Source organism: Hemiscyllium ocellatum, chromosome 17 (genome assembly GCF_020745735.1).
Source record: "Hemiscyllium ocellatum isolate sHemOce1 chromosome 17, sHemOce1.pat.X.cur, whole genome shotgun sequence".
NCBI classification, from domain to species: domain Eukaryota; kingdom Metazoa; phylum Chordata; class Chondrichthyes; order Orectolobiformes; family Hemiscylliidae; genus Hemiscyllium; species Hemiscyllium ocellatum.
This window is the reverse complement of record NC_083417.1, coordinates 70,425,446-70,440,683: the sequence shown is the minus strand read 5'-3', so window position 1 is coordinate 70,440,683 and position 15,238 is coordinate 70,425,446. Positions and strand designations below refer to the sequence as shown.

At 47.2% G+C, this 15,238-nt stretch overlaps 1 protein-coding gene across 2 annotated transcripts in view; it reads left to right on the top strand.

Moving 5' to 3' along the window:
• Window positions 1-15,238, top strand: part of pnp6 (purine nucleoside phosphorylase 6) — an 81,719-nt gene that overhangs the window by 55,605 nt on the left and 10,876 nt on the right. For both annotated transcript variants that reach the window (XM_060837845.1, XM_060837844.1), the window contains exons 2-5: window positions 3,875-4,044; window positions 5,113-5,216; window positions 6,998-7,173; window positions 9,796-9,986. In XM_060837845.1, coding sequence (XP_060693828.1) covers window positions 3,875-4,044; window positions 5,113-5,216; window positions 6,998-7,173; window positions 9,796-9,986 — 641 coding nt within the window. The remainder of the gene's footprint in view (window positions 1-3,874; window positions 4,045-5,112; window positions 5,217-6,997; window positions 7,174-9,795; window positions 9,987-15,238) is intronic.

The window sequence follows — 15,238 nt, the reverse complement described above, 5'->3', positions numbered from 1 at the left end:
GGATCATGGTGCAGATGGTGTTGTCGCCAATCCTTACTAATTGCAGTCTGTGGATCAGAAAGTCAAGAATCCAGTTGGAGAGGTTGGAGCAGAGTCCTAAGTCTTGGAGTTTGGAGATGAGTTTTGTTGGAATTATGGTGATGAAGGTGGAGTGAAAGTCAATAAGTAGGAGTCTGATATAAGTGTCCTTGTTATCCAGATGTTCCAGGGATGAGTTGAGGGCCAGGGAGATGGTGTCTGCCGTGGACCTGTTGTGACAGTAGGTGAATTGTGGTGGATGAAAGCAGTCTGGGAGGCTAGAGGTGATGTGTGTCATTACTAACCTCTGGAAGCATTTCATAATGGTTACAATATATACTAATGACTTGGACCACAGTAAATAGGTGTAAAAGGCAGGTTGTGAGAGGGATACAAACAGCTCACACGTTTTTAAGTGAACAAAAAAAGAGTTTAACATGGGAAAATGTGAAGTTGTTCGCTTATTTACCAACCCCTGAGAAAAGAACAGGAAATGACATCACCATAGGAAATGATGTCACCACAGGAAATGACAAGAACAGTATGTTATTTAAATGGAGAAAAGCTGCAACCCAAAGGGACTTAGGTGGGCCCTTGTGCATGAAATAAAGAAAGATGGCACACTGAGGTAGCAGGTAATCAGGAAGGCTATTGGGACGCTGGCCCCTTATTTCAAGGGGGTTGGAGTATAGGAGTAGGGCAATCTTACTGCAACTATACAAAGAGCTGGTGAGACCACTGCTGCAGCCGAAAATGTGTTGCTGGAAAAGCGCAACAGGTCAGGCAGCATCCAAGGAGCAGGAGAGTCGACGTTTCGGGCATGAGCCCTTCTTCAGGAATCTTGTAGAGGGAGGCAGAGAGCTTCTTCAAGGAAGGCATCCTTGCAAGAGGATTCGTAGTCGGTTAAAATCTTCTAGGAGAAAGTGAGGACTGCAGATGCTGGAGATCAGAGCTGAAAATGTGTTGCTGGAAAAGCGCAGCAGGTCAGGCAGCATCCAAGGAGCATTCCTGAAGAAGGGCTCATGCCCGAAACATCGACTCTCCTGCTCCTTGGATGCTGCATGACCTGCTGCGCTTTTCCAGCAACATATTTTCAGCTCTGATCTCCAGCATCTGCAGTTCTCAATTTCTCCTAGACCACCGCTGGAGCACTGTGAGCAGATTTGGTCACATTATTTAAAGAGCGATATTAATTTTGTTGGAGGCAGTTCAGAGAAGGTTCATCAGGATGATCCCTGGTCTGGCCTTTATGAGGAAAGGCTAAATGAGTTGGGACTCTACTTCTTGGAGTCTAGAAGAACGTGTGGTGATCCCATTGAAAGACATAGGACCCTGAAGAGTAGATGCTGAAAGGATGTTTCTCCTCGTGGGACAGTCTAGAACCAAAGCAGCATAGTCTCAGAATAAAGGGGCACCAATATAGACTCAGACGAGGAGAGATTTCTTATCTCAGTGGGTTGATAGGAAGGGATGGAGCTGATGTGTGAACAGGCAGCAGGTGGGACTAGTCACTGAAGGAAATGCTGAGGGTGAGCTGTGTGTTGAGGCCAAGGGAGAAGTGATGGCCTGTGTAAATATAACAGGAACTAGAGTCTGCCTGCCTGCCCTCTAATGTGCCTCAGAAGGATCTGTCGCCAGGGAAATCTGTGTCCTGCAGGATTGCTCGTTCCTGTGGGACAAACTGTCTTGGATTTGGCTATGGGCCACACAGAAGGCTTTGTGATGACTTTTGCTTTATAGTTGATGAAATACTTAGAGTGCAGTCACCGTGATGTTGACTGAGGGATAAATATTCACCCGTACTCCAGCCACAATGACACGGCATTCGTAGCACCTTTCAGAATCATTTGACAGCAAAGTTTAATGTCTCATCTGAGCCACAGTGCAGCACACCCTCAATGGCTCACTGGAACAACGGCCTAGCTTTTTATGAAAAGGTCCTTGGAGTAGGACTTGAGCCATAACGTTTGAAATGAGACTAACTGTCACAGGCAGTTAGGCCCTGTGGGACATCCAGCTGCAGCTCCCAGCACGAGACAGATTTAGCCGAGAAGCTCGATTATCACTCTGGCTGCATCCACCAGTCCCACACAAACTCCCGATCCTCAGTTACTGCAGGAGTCTCCTTTTTCCACAGCATTTCCTGACAGACCACTTACTGCAAACAGAGACCTAGAAATAATGTGAAAGAGTATCGGTGAGCTAACTGGAATGTAAATGTGAAGGTCTTCCCTACCAGACCATAATATTGCCAAGGGTGAAAATAAAAGCTGGATCTAATATTGATACCTTAGTTAGTCTAAACACATGATCTGGGAGAGCATAGAGGGAACTTTATTCTATACCCATACTCATGCTGTCCTTGTCCTGGGAGTGTTTCTGTGGAACACTTTCAGTTTAATAGAGTAGAAACAGCTTTACTCTGTATCTAACCCACTGCTGTCCCTGTCCTGGGAGTGTTTACTGGGGACAGTGTCAAGAGAGCTTTACATAGAGTCAGACAGTGTAAAAACAGGCCCTTCAGCCCACCATGTCTATGCTGACCAAACAACACCAGGCCACACTAATCCCACTCACATGCATTCGGTCCATAACCCATTTTACCATGTCTTTTCTGGAGTATTGTGTGCAATTCTTGTTGCCCTGTTATTAAAGTAGAGAGGGTTCAGAAAAATAATTTACCAGGATATTACCAGGATTGAAGGATTTGAGTTATGAGGATAGGCTGGAACCTTTTTCACTGACACATAGAAGGTTGAGGGGTGACCTTGGAGAGATTTATAAAATCATGAGGGACACAGATAACTTTGACCACTTGACTGGCATCATTTCCTCGGACTGTATCAAGCACTGTTCCATCTCTAGTTGGACTATCTACATACTGACCCTCCTGGATTCAATTCAAAAATTCAAGCCTGCCTAATCCCTTCACACTCCGACAACTCCAGTTGACGTTAGCAAAGTTGAAATCCCCTACAACTATAGCCCTGTTCATTTCACAGCTGTCTGTGTTACATATCTACTCCTCTCCCTCTCTCTCTCTCTCTCTCTCTCTCTCTCTCTGTCTCTCTGTCTGTCTGTCTCTCTCTCTCTGTCTATCTGTCTGTCTGTCTCTCTCTCTCTCTCTGACTGTTAGCAGGCCTACAGTATAATCTCAGCATGACAATTGGCTTTTTAAAAATTTTTAAACTCAAATAACCTCATTTGATGGCTCTTCTAGGACATGCTCCCTCATTACTTTCTACTATCTACAAGATACAGCTTTACTCTACCTAGCCTAATATATGATGGGGGACAATGTAAAGGGAGTTTACCTTCAGTTTAAAAGAGTAGATGGTGCTTTACTCTATATCTAATTCTGTGCTGTCCCTGTCCGGGGGACAGTGTAGAGCGAGCTTTACTCTGTATCTGACCCCATGCTGTACCTGTCTTGGGAGAGTTTGATGGGGACAGTGTAGAGGGAACTTTATTCTGTATCTAACCCCATGCTGTACCTGTCTTGGGAGAGTTTGACGGGAACAGTGTAGAGGGAACTTTACTCTGTATCTAACCCCATGCTGTACCTGTCTTGAGAGTGTTTGATGGGGACAGTGTAGAGGGAGCTTTTCTCTGTGTCTGACCCCATGCTGTACCTGTCTTGGGAGTGTTTGATGGGGACAGTGAAGAGGAAGCTTTACTCTGTATCTAACCCCATGCTGTACCTGTCTTGGGAGAGTTTGATGTTGTCATGGAGATATTTTCAGTACCGTTGACACCTGTTATTTCGCACACACATCTAAATTGATGAGGAAACCCGAGGTATAGAGGATTCACTGAGTCCCCACCTCTGACCTTTTCTCTTTCTTCCCTTACCCAGGTTCTCCTATGAAGAGTATAAGGAGACGGCTGATTGGTTGATGGCCCAGATTCCAATCCAGCCAACGATAGCAGTGATCTGTGGGTCTGGCCTCGGGGGCCTCGCTAATTTGCTGAGTGACCAGACCATCATTCCATATGAGAAGATCCCCCGCTTCCCAAAAAGTACAGGTCAGTTCAGGGTGTGATCAGCACTGTTACTGACACACTGTGAGTCAGGCAGCACACACACCCAACATCCCATTACCCCCCAATCCCTGCTGTCATTTCAGGGGTCAGGAACTGGCTTCGATTTTAACCCAGACACTGTCGGAGTGGGATGAGGGAGTAAAAGTGGCTTCAGGGATTTTCCCTCATTGGGCAAACTTTACACTCTGTGCATGGAACGGTGGCTCAGTGGTTAGCACTGCTGCCTCACAGCACCAGGGACCTGGATTTGATTCCCGCCTCAGGCGACTTTCTGTGTGGATTTTGCACATTCTCCCCGCGTCTGTGTGGGTTTTCTCCGGGTGCTCCAGTTTCCTCCCACAGTCCAAAGATGTGTAAGTTAGGTGGATTGGCCATGCTAAATTGCCCACAGTGTTCAGGGATGTGTAGGTTAGGTGCATTAGCCAGGGGTAAATATTGAGTAATGGGTTTGGATGGGAGACTCTTTGGAGGGTCAGTGTGGACTTGTTGGACCGAAGAGCCAGTTTCCACACTGTATGGATTCTACTGTCCAGTCCAGTCAGAGCCAGAGTCATAAAGACAGACAGAACAGAAATAGACCCTTTGGTCCAACTCGTCCATGCCGACCAGATATCTGAAACTGACCTAGTCCCATTTGCCAGCATTTGGACCCTATCCCTCTAAACCCTTCCTATTCATATACCCATCAGATGCCTTTTAAATGTTGTACCTCCATCTCCACTGGCAGCTTGTTCAAGACACGCTCCAGCCTCTGCGTGAAAAAGCTATGCCCTCTAGCTTTGGACTCCCCCACCCCAGGGAAAAAACCTTGGTTATTCACCCTATCATTGCCCCTCATGATTTTATAAACCTCTATAAGGTCACTCCTCAGCCTCCGATGCGCCAGGAAAACAGCCCCAGCCTGTTCAGCCTTTCCCTGTAGCTCAGATCCTCCAACCCTGGCAACATCCTTGTAAATCTGTTCTGCACCCTGTCATGTTTAACAACAGTCACTTGGAGTTTGAAGGTAATGTTTGATTCTATGCACTAAATCTGGCGAAACCCTTTTAGTTGTAGGTCATGCTGGGAGGCTGGTGTTTGGGGAGCTCCGTGGGAAGCAGTGTGTCTGTATGCAGGGTCGTTTCCATTTCTACGAGGGTTACCCGATCAATGAGGTAAGTGTTTGTCCCACTTTGTACTCACCGGTGGTGGCCAGTTGGTGAAATCAGAAACACTGCAGATTCAGGTCCTGAGAACAGGGACAGGCGTAGCCCAGGGACCTCCTGTCAGTGTCAGAGGCCTGGCTCCACTAGCCAACCACCCAGAAACACCACCACCCAGCCCTGTCTAGGTAGCTGTATGGCAGGATCTCTCACTCTTCTTAGAGGTATCTAGAGGCCAGGCCATTATTCCGGTCCTTCATCACTGCCCCTCCCTGTCAACACTGACCCCACCCCCCCTCATCACTTCCTCCCATCCCCTCACCAATGCTCCCCCAGCCCCTCGTCACTATCTCCCATCCCCTCATCACTGACCCCTGTCCCCTCATCACTCCATCCCATCCTCTCACCACTGCTCCCCCCAGCCCCTCGTCACTATCTCCCATCCCCTCATCACTCCATCCCATCCTCTCATCACTGCTCCCCCCAGCCCCTCATCACTATCTCCCATCCCCTCATCACTGACCCCTGTCCCCTCATCACTCCATCCCATCCTCTCACCACTGCTCCCCCCAGCCCCTCATCACTATCTCCCATCCCCTCATCACTGACCCCTGTCCCCTCATCACTCCCTCCCATCCTCTCACCACTGCTCCCCCCAGCCCCTCATCACTATCTCCCATCCCCTCATCACTGACCCCGTCCCCTCATCACTCCCTCCCAAATCCTCATCACTGACCCCGCCCTTTCATCACTGACCCCTGCCCCACCATCACTCCCTCCCATCCCCTCATCACTGAACCCCAGCCCCTCGTCACTACTCCCTGGCCCCTCCTAACTACCTCCCAATCCCTCATAACTGAATCCTGGCTCCTCATCATTACCCCCCTGCCCCCTCATCACTACCCCCCATCCTCTCATTGCTGACGCCCAGTCCCTTATCACTGACCCCCGCCCTGTCATCACTGTCCCCTGCCACTCGATCATTGACAATGACCCCCACCTCCCCACTGTGCCCAGAATATCACAATGTCAGTTTGGCCGGTCCCTCAGTGTTTGGCGGAAATGCACAGTCCTCTAACACATGCCAATGCATTGTCCATCTTCCACAAATGTGAGCTCATCGAAAACTCTGGGGCTTAGGTCCAGCTTCATGCCAACTCCTGCTCCCCCTCCCCCCCTTTCTCCTCGTGCTCTCTGACCTGCATCGAGCTTTTTACAAAGATTGACCTCGTTTGTTTCTGAAACCTCAGATGACCTTGCCCTTGCCTGTGTCTGTGACCCAGTCCAGTCCCACCACCACCCGAGGGAGTTCTGACCTTTCATTGCTAGTCATGATTTTCAGTTGCCTGGGCCCTGACCTCTCCATCTCACTTTAAAGGCATTTGTCAGGCTTGTGACCTCTGACCATGGTTTTTATCACTTGACCAGCATCTCCCTAATGGCTCAGTGTCAAACCTTATCATGGTGCTCCTGTAAAACATTTTGCTTGAGTTTCTCCAGCACTTTCTGCTTTGTTCCATATTCCAGTTCCCCATATGTGTATTGCCAACACTGAATACACTCCAATCGATTCCACCATTATTGTAACTTCAACGAGCTTCACCACTGCCAGACTTTACCCTGTTCCACATTTACCAGGGCTATAACAGACTCCACCATAGCCAGCACTGTAATAGTTTCCTCCATTACTAGGACTGTAGTAGCTTCCACCATTACAATGGGGACATTCCCTTAACAGCATGGTAAGAGATTCTCACTCTGGGATTATAATTATCTTCACTGATTGCTCACAGGTAACCTTTCCTATTCGTGTTTTCCACCTGATGGGCATCAAGACTCTGATAGTAACCAACGCTGCGGGAGGCCTGAATGAAGAATTTAATGTCGGTGATATCATGTTCATTAATGACCACATCAATTTGCCCGGCTTTGCAGGATTGAACCCACTGAGAGGCAGCAATGAGGAGAGGTGAGTTAGAGACGACCATCCATTCTATGTAGGGAGCACAATCAGCCATTTGTTAATAAGTTCTTCACCTCCACCACACAATTCTCTTTCATATAATCTAATTTCCTCACTAATATTACTCACTTTCGCTTGTTGCCACTGCATTTACTTGGCTAGTCCAGTTGAGTTTCTGGTCAATGGTGACGCCCAGGATGTTGTTAGTGGAGGATTCAGTGATGGTGATACCATTGAATATCAAGGGGCAGTGATTAAAATCTCTCTTAGTGGAAGTAGCCATTGTCTGGCATTTGTGTGGTGCAAATGGAGTCTGAACTTGTGGTATAAGTGTTTCCTTGAATGTGTTATGCATGTAGTTCCCTATCCATGGATACACAATGGCATCTCCAGCTGCTGCTCAGGTTCTATAAAGCTTATGTAACCAGTGATACTTCATGTAGATGTGTTCATCGTGGTGTGGCTAAGACTTCATATCACAGGATGTGCATTCCACACAGCTGAGCTGACCTGCCATCTGTCACTGTTTAAAACTATTTATTTCAGTTAGAATAGTAGAAATCTTAACAGCCCTCACTGATCAGTTCTTCTCTTTATCAAACTAAGAACCGACTGCTAGAGACTGAAAACAATAGAAGAGAGAAAGAACAACCCTTCCACACCTCATGGAATTCTTTCCAATTCATCAGAATGCTCCCATACACCATTTGCAATGCTAATTTCAGTGCAGCTAAGGTAGCACCGAGGAAGGTCTCTATTTACACTTTGCTGAAGCAACTGACAATGTTCGAAGACCAGATGAATCCAGACACTAATTTTATTGATTCACTTGTGGGACATAAGCACTGCTGGCTGGGCCTGTATTTATTGCCCATCCCTAGTTGCCCTTGAGAATGTAGTGGTGAGGTGCTTTTAGAAACCGCTGAGGGTTGACCCACAATGCCTGTAGGGAGGGAATTCCAGGACTTTGACCCAGCAACAGTACAGAAACAATGATATATAAGTCAGGGTTGTGAGTAGCTTGGAAGGGAACTTGCAAGGGGTGGTGCTCCCATAACTCTGCTGTCATTGTCCTTCTCGATGAAAGTGGTTGTGGATTTGGATGGTGCTGCCTAAGGATCTTTGGTGGATTTCTGCATGGCATCTTGTAGATAGCACACAATGCTGCTCCTGGGTGTCGGCGGTGGAGGGAGTGGGTGTTTGTGGATGTGGTGCCAATAAAGCGACTGCTTTGTCCTGGATGGTTCTTGAGTGTTGTTGAAGTTGCACCCAACCAGACAAGTGGGGTGTATTCCCTCACACTCCTGAGTTATTAGATTACTTACAGTGTGGAAACAGGCCCTTCGGCCCAACAAGTCCACACCGACCCGCCGAAGCGCAACCCACCCATACCCCTACATTTACCCCTTACCTAACACTACAGGCAATTTAGCATGGCCAATTCACCTGACCCGCACATCTTTGGACTGTGGGAGGAAACCGGAGCACCCGGAGGAAACCCACGCAGACACGGGGAGAACGTGCAAACTCCACACAGTCAGTCGCCTGAGGCGGGAATTGAACCCAGGTCCCTGGCGCTGTGAGGCAGCAATGCTAACCACTGTGCCACTGTGCCGCCCTTAATTATGTCTTGTGAATGGTGGGCAGGCTTTGGGGAGTCAGGAGATCAGTTACTTGCTGCAGTATTCCTAGCCTCTGACCTGCTCTTGTAGCCACTGTGTTTATCTGGTGAGTCCAGTTGAGTTTCTGGTCAGTAGTCTACCCTCAGGATGTTGATAGTGGGGGATTTGTCCTGCTTTTTGTGTACAGGACATACTTGGGCAATTTTCCACATTGTCAAGTAGATGCCAATGTTATGGTTTTTCTGGAACATCTAGGATAGGGGAATGGCACAAATCTTCAATACTGGTGCCAGAATGTTGTCAGGGCCCATTAGCCTTTGCAGTATCCACCACTTCCAACCATTTCTCGATATCACTTGGAGTGAATTGAGTTGGCTGAAGACTGTCATCTCTCATGCTGGGGATCTCTAGAAGATGGATCATCCACTTGACACATCTGGCTGAAGATTACTGTGAACACTGCGAATTAAGGCTGCAATTAAAGTACAAAGTGTATTGTTTAGCTCATTGTTGAATGAAGGCAAATACTGGAGTCAAGATTTAAAAATTAACTCTTCAGACTCTCAATTCACAGTGTCGATAAGGCACCTCTCTTTCTCTGTTATGCAATAAAGCATATCATTTTCAAACTTCATGTAAACTTCTAGAACACATTACGAGGATATCACCGTGTACTTTAGTGAACATCTTGGCGTATTTTAGGGGGATATTTCAGTATATCTTTAGTGTAATTGTGGAGGATGCCTCAGTGTATTTTCAACAGACATTTCAATGGGGGCTGATATCAATGTATTTTTAGGGGAATATCTCAGTGAGTTTTAGGGGGTTATCGAAGTCTGTTTTTGAGGGATCCCTCTGAATTTGGGAGCCAGTTATTTGAGGAGGATTTTGAAGTCAATTTCCTGGAATGTTGCAGTTTATTGGGGAGTGTATTGTTTGATGTGTTTTGGGAGCCTCCTGCAGGGTTTTCAGTACTGACCCTCCCTCCTGGCTGTTACTGTTGCAGGTTTGGTGTACGCTTCCCGTGCATGTCAGATGCCTACGACAAGAGTCTCCGGCAGATGGCCTTTGAATGTGCCCAGGAGCTGGGCTACCAGGATTTCATCCGGAACGGCGTGTACTGCATGCTGGCCGGCCCCTCGTACGAGACCATTGCCGAATGCCACTTCCTGAAGAAACTGGGAGCTGATGCAGTCGGTGAGATCCTCGTCTAACTTGACAAAAAAAAAATGCAAAGCTCTCTTGTGAACCAGGAGCAGTCTAGCCCTCCAAATCCCCGAGTCGTACAGCATGGAAACAGACCCTTCGGTCCAACCAGCCCATGCTGGTCATAATCCCAGACTGAGCAAGTCCCACCTGCCTGCGTCTGCCCCATATCCCTCCAAGTATTCCCTATTCATGTCCTTATCCAAATGTCTTTTAAATGTTGTAACTGTGCCCACATCCACCACTTCCTCTGGACTTTCATTCTGCACATGAACGATTCTCTATGATTAAAAAAAAAATTGTCACTCATGACTTTTTAAAATCTTTCTCCTCTCACCTGAAAAATATGCCTCCTTGTCTTGAAATCCCCCACTATAGAGAAAAGGCATCTACCAATCACCTTAACTCTACCCCTCATGATTTATTAACCCTCTATAAGGTAATCCCTCCACCTTCTCCACTCCAATGAAAAAGATACCAGCCTATCCAGCCTCTCCTTATAACTCAAACCCTCCATTTCCTGGCAACAACCTGGTAAATCTCTCCTGAACCCTCTCCAGCTTCTTAATATCCTTCCTGTCACAAAGTCAGAAGTCACCTGACACCAGGTTATATTCCGACAGGTTTATTTGACATCACAAGCTTTCGGAGCGCTGCTGCTTTACCTGGTGAAGGAGCAGAACCACGAAAGCTTGTGATTCCAAATAAAGCTGCTGGACTATAACCTGGTGCCATGTGACTTCTGAGTTTGTCCACCCCAGTCCGTCACGGCAACTCTACATCATGGCTTCCTGTAACAGAGAGACCAGAACTGGACACAATAATGGACACACCAGCGTCCTGTACACCCTCAACACAACTTCACAACTCCTATACTCAAAAGGTTTGACAAATGAAGACAAGTGTGTTAAACACCTCCTTGACCACACCATCTGTGTGTGATGCAAACTTCAAAGATTTATATACCTTAACCACTCAGTCTCTTTGTTCTACAGCACTACGCACAGCCCGACTTTTAATTGTACAAGCTCTGCCCTTGTTTGTTTTATCAAAGTACAATACATCATATTTATTCAAATTAAACTCCATCTGCCACTCCTCAGCCCATTGACTCAGTTTAGATTAGATTCCCTACAGTATGGAAACAGGCCCTTCGGCCCAACAAGTTCACACTGGCTCTCCAAAGAGTAACCCACCCAGACCCATTCCCTTACATTTACTCCTAACTAATGCACCTAACACTATGGGAAATTTAGCATGGCCAATTCACCTAGCCTGCACATCTTTGGACTGTGGGAGGAAACTGGAGCACCCGGAGAAGACCCATGCAGACACAGGGAGAACGTGCAAACCCCACACTGATAGTCGCCTGAGGCAGGATCGAACCTGGTTCCCTGGCGCTGTGAGGCAGCAGTGCTAACCACTGAGTCGCTGTGTCACCCCAATTGATCAATATCTTTTTGTAATCTTAGCTAACCTTCTTCACTGTCCACTGTGTCACCAATTTTGGTGTCATCCGCAAACCAACTAACCATGCCTCCTATATTCTCATCTAAATCATTTACATAAATAACAAACAAAAGTGGACCCAGCCCCAATCCTTGTGGCCTCCAGTCTGAAAAAAACAACTCCTCACCACTAATCCAACTCTACTCCGGCACTGCACCCAGGCACACTCCCCCCACCCATCAACTACACTGACACCTGACCAACCAGACACATACAAGACCACACCCCGACCCAGACCTCCCACCCAAACACAACTCCATACCTATCAACTGCACACCAGCATTACTGGGAGAAAGTGAGGAGCACAGACGCTGGAGATCAGAGTCAAAAAGTGTGGTGCTGGAAAGGTACAGCCGGTCAGGCAGCATCCGAGGATCAGGAGGGTTGACGTTTCAGGCATAAGCTCTTCATCAGCATTACTCTCAGCCTGGTCTCCCTTGCTCATCCCAGTGGGTATGCCTTCAAGAGGTCAATATCAGGTCATTGTGCCTCTATACTATCTCGAGATAAATCTTCCTCCAAGCTCCCAAGGTGGGAAGATGCCAGTGGACTGTGTGGCACGGTGTCAGGCAGAGTAAGGAAACTGAAGGTTCCGTGCCCTGTACTGAGTTGGTTCATTAGTAAACATGTGAGGATAGACTGGAGTGCAGTAGCTGCCTGAGATCTGATGGACCAAATGGCCTGTTTCACTGCTGCACCAGTGACAGGTGCCACAGTAAGTCTCAGCGTCGCTGGGCTGGGGACTGAGGTCATACACACAAACAGCCCTAGCCTACCTTTAACCAGTTCTGAAGAAATCACATACCAGATTCAAAAGGCTAACGCTGTCTCTCTCTCTCTCTCTCTCTCTCTCCACACATGCCACCAGACCTGCTGAGCTTCTCCAACATTTCCCCATGCTTGTTTCAGGTTTCTAACAGCTACAGTGTTTTGCCTTTATTTATAACCCTGACAGCCTGAGATTTATTCGTATGCGTGTTACCTCCTACCCCTTTTCATCAGCAGCTTCTCCTGATCCCAGAATCAGGAAAAGAAACCGGGCCTCAATTTGGCAGAGCCATCACCACAGTTTGCCAGCATCTCAGTATAACCATAAATACCGCCCTGTCTTCCCACAGCCTCAGGCAGCAAGTGTGCCTGATTGACAAGGGTCTGACCTTGCCTGATGATGAGTTGGGATGGGCCTGTGAACCCCAAGTGAAAGGGACCATTCCAGGAAAGAGGGACATTTTGATTACAGGCCTCTGGAAGCAGGTTGTCGTTTCAATGATTAATGTCTTTTTTTTCAGGTATTCCAGCTGCAATCGCCTGAGTCTGAATAAAAACAAGGTTTAATGGTTACTATGAGACAATCTGCTCTCAGATCGATCCCTGACTTGACATTCTTAGTCACTGGGAACATGAGGAGCAGAGTAGGCCTCAGACCTTTGGCAAACATTGCTGATAGTTTGGCGGCTGGATGCCAAATGTGCAGGGCCTACTTGGATACCACCGAGTCCATTAATGTCCCTGTTGGCTTCATTCACAGTTTAGGAGCAACTACTTAACAAGAAAGTGGCAGATAGTGTTTGATTTAGATAAATGTGAGGTGCTGCATTTTGGAAAGGCAAATCAGGGCAGGACTTGTACCATTAATGGTAAGGTCCTGTGTAGTGTTACCGAACAAAGACACCTCGGAGGGCGAGTTCGTAGCTCCTTGAAAGCAGAGTTGTAAGTAGACAGGGTAGTGAAGAAGGCATTTAGTATGTTTTGCCTTTATTGGTCAATATATTGAGTATAGGAGCCATATAACCCTTCGGTCCAACTCGTCTATGCTGACCAGATATCCCAGATGAATCTAATCCCTTTTGCCAGCATTTTGCCCACATCCCTCTAAACCCTCCCTCTTCACATACCCTTCCAGACCCTTTCTAAATAAACATAGAACATAGAACAGTACAGCACAATACAGGCACTTCAACCCTTGATTTTGTGCTGGCCTTTTATCCTACTCTAAGATCAAACTAACTTACATATCCTCCAATTTACTATCATCCATGTGCCTATCCAAGAGTCACTTAAATGTCCCTAATGTCTCTGATTCTACTACCACTGTTGGCAGTGCGTTCCACACACCCACCACTCTCTGAGTAAAGAACCTACCTCTGACATCTCCCCTAAACCTTTTTCCAATCACCTTAAAGTTATGTTCCTTCATGATAGCCATTTCTGCCCTAGAAAACCATCTCTGGCTTTCCACTCTACCTATGCCTCTCATTATCTTGTATGTCTCTATCAAGTCACCTCTCATCCTTCTTTGCTCCAATGAGAAAAGCCCTAGCTCCCTCAATTTTTCTTCATAAGACATGCCCTCCCATGCAGGCAGCATCCTGGTAAATCTCCTCTTTATCCTCTCTAAAGCTTCCACATCTTTCCTCTAATGAGGTGACCAGAACTGAACACAGTATTCCAAGTGTGGTCTAACCAGGGTTTTAGAGAGCTGCAGCATAACCTCGTGGTTCTTAAACTCAATCTCCCTGCTAATGAAAGCCAACACACGGTAGGGCGGCGCGGTGGCACAGTGGTTAGCACTGCTGCCTCACAGCGCCAGAGACCTGGGTTCAATTCCTGACTCAGGTGACTGACTGTGTGGAGTTTGCACATTCTCCCCGTGTCTGCGTGGGTTTCCTCTGGGTGCTCCGGTTTCCTCCCACAGTCCAAAGATGTGCAGGTCAGGTGAATTGGCCATGCTAAATTGCCCTAGTGTTAGGTAAATGTAGGGGAATGGGTGGGTTGCGCTTCGGCGGGTCGGTGTGGACTTGTTGGGCCGAAGGGCCTGTTTCCACACTGTAAGTAATCTAATCTAATCTGTGTACACCATGCGCCTTCTTAACGACCCCATCAACTTGGGTGGCAACTTTGAAGGATCAATGGACGTTAGTTAGGTCACTTTTGGGATACCGCATTCAATTCTGGTCTCCCTGCTGTCGGAAGGATGTTGTGAAACTTGAAAGGGTTCAGAAAAGTTTTAGAAAGATGTTGCCAGGGTTGGAGGATTTGAGCTACAGAGGAACCTCAATTATCCAAAGGACACGGGCAGGGAGTTTTTCGTTCAGATAATCGATGCTGGATAACAAAGTTAGCCACGCATCAGGACCTTGCAATCTTGTTTGGATACTCTGAAACTCAGTTAATCAAATGCCAGATAACCGAGGTTCCTCTGTATAGGGAGAGGCTGAAAAGGCTGAGGTTAGTTTCCCCGGAGCATTGGAGGATGAGGGATCACCTTATAAAATTTACAAAATCATGAGGGGGATGGATAGGGTGAATAGTCAAGGTCTTTTCTCCAGGGTAGGGAGTCCAGAACTAGAGGTCATAGGTTTAGGGTGGGAGGGAAAAGATATAAAAGGGACCTAAGGGGCATCCTTTTCACACAGAGGGTGGGTACGTGTATGGAATGAGCTGCCAGAGGAAGTGGTGGATGCTGGTACAAACACAATATTTGTAAGGCATCTGGATGGGTATATGAATAGGAAGGGTTGAGAGGGATATGGGCCAAGTGCTAGCAAATGGGACTAGATTAATGTAGAATGGATGAATTGGACCAAAGGGTCGGTTTCCATGATGTACAGCTCTGTCACTCTCTGAGTCTATTACATGTGGGGTTTCACTGAAGACAGCTTGGTTACATTAGTGATCGTAGGCAAGGGATGAGAAAGACCAAAGGAGATAAAAAAATGAAATCAGAATCACTC